A 5,419-nucleotide genomic window follows, 5' to 3' on the forward strand; every position below is an offset into this window, starting at 1 on the left:
GCTACTGTTTTCTTTGTTTCTATTTCATTTATTTCTGCTCTGATCTTTATGATTTATTTCCTTCTACTAACTTTGGGTTTTGTTTGTCTTTCTTCCTCTAGTTGCTTTAGGTGTAAGGTTAGATTGTTTATTTGAGATTTTTGTTGTTTCTTGAGGTGAGCTTGTATGGTTATAAACTTCCCTCTTAGAACTGCTTGTGCTGCATCCCATAGGTTTTGGATAGTCATGTTTTCATTGTCATTTGCCTTGAGGTATTTTTTGATTTCCTCTTTGATTTCTTCAGTGATCTCTTGGTTATTTAGTAACATATTGTTTAGCCTCCATGTGTTTGTGTTTTTTACGTTTTTTCTCTATACTTCTAATCTCATAGCATTGTGGTCAGAAAAGATGCTTGATATGATTTCAATTTTCTTAAATTTACAGAGGCTTGATTCGTGACCCAAGATATGATCTATCCTGGAGAATGTTCCATGTGCACTTGAGAAGAAAGTGTAATCTGCTGTTTTCAGATGGAATGTCCTATAAATATCAATTAAATCTATCTGGTCTATGTGTCATTTAAAGCTTGTGTTTCCTTATTAATTTTCTGTCTCGATCATCTGTCCATTGGTGTAAGTGAGGTGTTAAAGTCCCCCAGTATTATTGTGTTACTGTTGATTTCCTCTTTTATAGCTGGTAGCATTTCCCTTATGTATTGAGGTGCTCCTATGTTGGGTGCATATGTATTTATAATTGTTATATCTTCTTCTTGGATTGATCCCTTGATCATTATGTAGTATCCTTCCTTGTCTCTTGTAACATTCTTTATTTTAAAGTCTATTTTATCGATATGAGTATTGCTACTCTATCTTTCTTTTGATTTCCATTTGCATGGAATATCTTTTTCTATCCCTTCACAGTCTGTATGTGTTCCTAGGTCTGAAGTGGGTCTCTTGGAGACAGCATATATATGGGTCTTGTTTTTGTATCCATTCAGCAAGCCTGTGTCTTTTGGTTGGAGCATTTAATCCATTCACGTTTTAGGTAATTATCAGTATGTATGTTCCTATGACCATTTTCTTAATTGTTATGGATTTGTTTTTGTAGGTCCTTTTCTTCTCTTGTGTTTCCCACTTAGAGAAGTCCTTTTAGCATTTGTTGTAGAGCTGGTTTGGTGATGCTGCATTCTCTTAGCTTTTGCTTGTCTGTAAAGCTTTTTTGGTTTTTTTATTCCTATCAAATCCAATATAATCAACTGAAAAATTTATAAAATAATTATTTAACATATAAAATGTCACTAGGAATAAAATAATCAGTTTTGGCTTTTCATCTGTTCTCTTTTTTTAAATTTTTAAATTTTATTTTATTTATTTTTTATACAGCAGGTTCTTATTAATCATCAATTTTATACACATCAGTGTATACCTGTCAATCCCAATCACCCAATTCATCACACCACCACCCCACCTCCCTGCGTTGTCTGTAAAGCTTTTGATTTCTCCATCAAATCTGAATGAGATCCTTGCCAGGTAGAGTAATCTTGGTTGTAGGTTCTTCCCTTTCATCACTTTAAATATATTGTGCCAGTCCCTTCTGGCTTGTGGAGTTTCTGATGAGAAATCAGCTGTTAACCTTATGGGAGTTCCCTTGTATGTTATTTGTCGTTTTTCCCTTGTTGCTTTCAATAATTTTTCTTTGTCTTTATTTTTTGTCCGTTTGATTACTATGTGTCTCGGCGTGTTTCTTCTTGGGTTTATCCTGCCTTGGACTCTCTGTGCTTTCTGGACTTGGGTGGCTATTTCCTTTCCCACGTTAGGGAAGTTTTCGACTATAATCTCTTCAAATATTTTCTCGGGTCCTTTCTCTCTTCTCCTTCTGGGACCCTTATAATGTGAATGTTGTTGTGTTTAATATTGTCCCAAAAGTCTCTTAGGCTGTCTTCATTTCTTTACATTCCTTTTTCTTTTCATTTTATTTTTAGACAACCTACATGACATGTTTTTTTATTTTCCTCAAAAAGAGTGCCTCCGCTCCAAACAAATCAACATCAAAACGAAGAGCTCAAGTTGACATCAGTCCCATTTGTCTAAGTCCTGGTTTTATGTGGATGAAAAGCAGCAGCCAGCCAGTTATGATGAGCAGGTGATAGATCCAAACAGCCAAATTTGTTAACATTTTTCAATTTCTAGACCATCCTTAAAGAAAATCATATTTGGTATCACACAATCCTCACAGTAGTCCAGCAGAGCAACCATGCCATCTGGATTCATGTTTTCACCAATAAAGAACTGATAGTTTTTGAAATTAGCAAGGATGTGCTTGATTTGTTCTGCAGTCCCTGTCATAAAAGGTTTTACTCTTTCTGGTCTCTGTTCTTCAAGCTTCCCTTTGATTGACTTCATGTAATCCTTGATGTAGTTCTTGTAGGCTTCTTTTGTGAAACTGGTTTCTTGCACGTGATTGTTCATGACAGTATCCACACCAGTGATTACTGTGCTTTCAGTACCTTTGCCCTCAGGGCCTTCAGAGGAGGCATTTCCACCAATGAGTGAGTCATCCATGTTACCCTCTCTCCTACTGACCATCTTCCCCTCCACCTCCAGACACAGCCTATCCGCAATCTCCCGGATCTTGTACATGTCAGGGAACATCTCATCATGGTTGATGAGGCCCCGGTAGATGATCATGATGGCGACTGGAGGGAGACAACGGTGGCACTAGCTTAGTAGGAGCCCAGAGCTCAGAGAGAGCACAGTGCAGCAGAAGCGGCACTTGCAGGGAGGGGGGAGTGGGCGGAAAAGCCATTCTTTTTTCTTTATTCTGTTCCAAGGCAGTGAATTCCACCATTGAGTCTTCCAGGTCACTTATCTGTTCTTCTGCCTCAGTTATTCTGCTATTGATTCCTTCTAGTGTATTTTTCATTTCATTGATCGTATTGTTCATCTTTGTTTGTTAATTCTTCTAGGTGTTTGTTCTTTAATTCTTCTAGGTCTTTGTTATATATTTCTTTCATCTTCTCAATCTTTGCCTCCATTCTTTTTCCGAGGTCCTGGATCATCTTCATATCATTATTCTGAACTCTTTTTCTGGAAGATTTCCTATCTCCACTTCATTTAGTTGTATTTCTGGGGTTTTATCTTGTTCCTTCATCTGGTACAAAGTCCTCTGCCTTTTCATTTTGTCTATTCTTCTGTGAGTGTGGTTTTCCTTCCACAGGCTGCAGAAGTTCTTCTTGCTTCTGCTGTCTGCCCTCTGGTGGATAAGGCTCTATGTCATTCTTTTAAAGGTTGTGCCCTGCCCCTTCTCTCCTGTTTCAAAACCAGCAAGGACAGGGACTTCCCTGGTGGCGCAGTGGTTAAGACTCTGTGCTCCCAATGCAGGAGGCCTGGGTTTGACCCCTGGTCTGGGAGCTAGATCCCACAAGCATGCAGCAACTAAGAGTTAGCATGCCACAACTAAGGAGCTGGTGAGCTGCAGCTAAGACCCAATGCAAGCAAATAAATAAATAAAACACACACACACACACACACACACACACACACACACACACACACACACACGAGCTGATTTAAAAAAAAGAACCAGAAAGGACAAAGTCTGTGAGGGGGGAATGTGCTTGTGTGTTCTGGGAATAGCAAAGAGGCTGGTTTGGCTTGAGCCTGGTAAGCCAGCAGGGAGCCGTAGATTGAGATCCAAAAATTGGAGACGACCTTACAACGGTAGAGACCTTGAGGTTGATTCTGCTCTGAGAGATGGTAAGCATTGGAGCATTTTACAGAGCAGTGTCATGATCTGAATTTACATTTTTAAAAGATTGTTCAGGCAGCTGTGTGAACAGACTGTATGAGGAGTGGAGGAGCTTGGGAAGGTAAGGAAGCTGGAGACCGGTCAGAAGGTGAGAGATGATGTGGCTTGGACCAAGGAGGCGGCAGTGGAGTTGATGAGAAGCAGTTAGATTTTAGATATATTTTGAAAATCTACCTGACAGGAAACACTGTGGATGTCGGGTGTGAGAGAAAGAGATGAGTCAAGGATGACTCTAAGGTTTTTGGCCTGAGCAACTGGAAGACTGAAATACCATATACATGAAAGAAATCAGAAAATGGCTGGGGGAGGGCAGGTTGGAAGCCATGGTGGAAATTTTACTGGTTAGAGGCTTGAACGAACTTTCTGGAATGATGGGGATGTTCTCTCATTTAGAGTGGTGGTTGCCTGGGGGTAAACACTGTAAAAACTCAGTGAACTGAATTTTTAGTATCTCTGCATTTTATTTTATATAAATTATACCTAAACACACACACACATACACACACACTTTTATTGATAACGGGGAAGACTTAAGAAAAAAGGAGTTTGTTTTAAAGGTTACACATGAGAGAGAGTGGGATCCATATTGGAAACTCGTTGAAATTGATCCTCCCATCTCTCTCATGGGGGTCCCTGCATCTCCCCGTGCTTCGGCATCTTCATCACTTTCTCTTTTTTTGTTAATAATTTTATTTCATTTATTTATTTTTATTTTATTTTACTTTTTTTGTCTGCCTTGGGTCTTCATTGCTGCGTGTGGGCTTTCTCTAGTTGTGGCGAGTGGGGGCTACTCTTGTGGCTACTCTTTCATTGTGCTGCGCGGGCTTCTCATTGTGGTGGCTTCTCTTGTTGTGGAGCATGGGCTGTAGGCATGCAGGTTTCAGTAGTCGCAGCACGCGGGCTCAGGAGTTGTGGCTCATGGGCTTAGTTGCTCTGTGGCATGTGGGATCTTCCCGGACCGGGGATCAAACCCATGTCCCCTGCATTGGCAGGTGGATTTTTAACCACTGCATCACCAGGGAAGTCCTTCATCACTTTCTTAAACTGTGACAATCAACAAAACAAGCTGATTTGTAGTATTTGCTGATTTCTGTGACATGAATATTCCCACCATATTTCAAGCCACAGGCTACATCAAGCTACAACATCATCCTTGGAGGCGGTAGATTGAAGTAGTGGAGAACACAGACTTCAGTGCAGGCAAGTTCTTTACCTCTCTGGGACTGTTTCCTCATCTGTAAAATGAGAAGGTGCTACTAATGCTGTCTCCATAGGGTTGTTATGAGGATTAAAGGAGTTAATATGTGGCATCTTGTACCTTTTAACTGTTAATAGCTCTGCTGTTACTTTACTGTGTGTCCTTGGGCAACACCCTTCCTCTCTCTGCATCTTAGTTCCTGTATTTGTAAAACATAGAGGTTTTGTTATAAATAATCTTTGAAGTCCTTCCAGCTCTAGAAATCTTAGGGCCTTCTATGACTCCAGTTACAGAGAAATCTCACCCTCCCTCTCTGGGTTTTAAGCTCTATTCCTGAAATCACAGGTACAAGGCACCTGAGTGGTGTGAGAAACAGCCAGGTAGATTCCAAAGTGGATTCAGTCTGAAGTGGAAAGTTAAAATTGTCAGGCTTGA

General features: G+C 40.1%; 1 protein-coding gene across 1 annotated transcript; it reads right to left on the reverse strand.

Annotated features, from left to right (window-relative positions):
• Nucleotides 1–1,973: 1,973 nt before the first annotated feature.
• LOC132522962 (translationally-controlled tumor protein-like) lies at nucleotides 1,974–2,697 on the reverse strand. Its single transcript, XM_060153529.1, has one exon. The coding sequence runs from the start codon at nucleotides 2,664–2,666 to the stop codon at nucleotides 2,148–2,150; it is 519 nt and encodes a 172-aa protein (XP_060009512.1). The 5' UTR covers nucleotides 2,667–2,697; the 3' UTR covers nucleotides 1,974–2,147.
• Nucleotides 2,698–5,419: the final 2,722 nt, after the last annotated feature.

Source organism: Lagenorhynchus albirostris, chromosome 7, assembly GCF_949774975.1.
Source record: "Lagenorhynchus albirostris chromosome 7, mLagAlb1.1, whole genome shotgun sequence".
Lineage (NCBI taxonomy): Eukaryota > Metazoa > Chordata > Mammalia > Artiodactyla > Delphinidae > Lagenorhynchus > Lagenorhynchus albirostris.

Bases quoted from the DNA above. Each gene is read 5' to 3' on its own strand.
- LOC132522962 (XM_060153529.1), bottom strand. From the start codon at position 2,666: ATGATCATCTACCGGGGCCTCATCAACCATGATGAGATGTTCCCTGAC.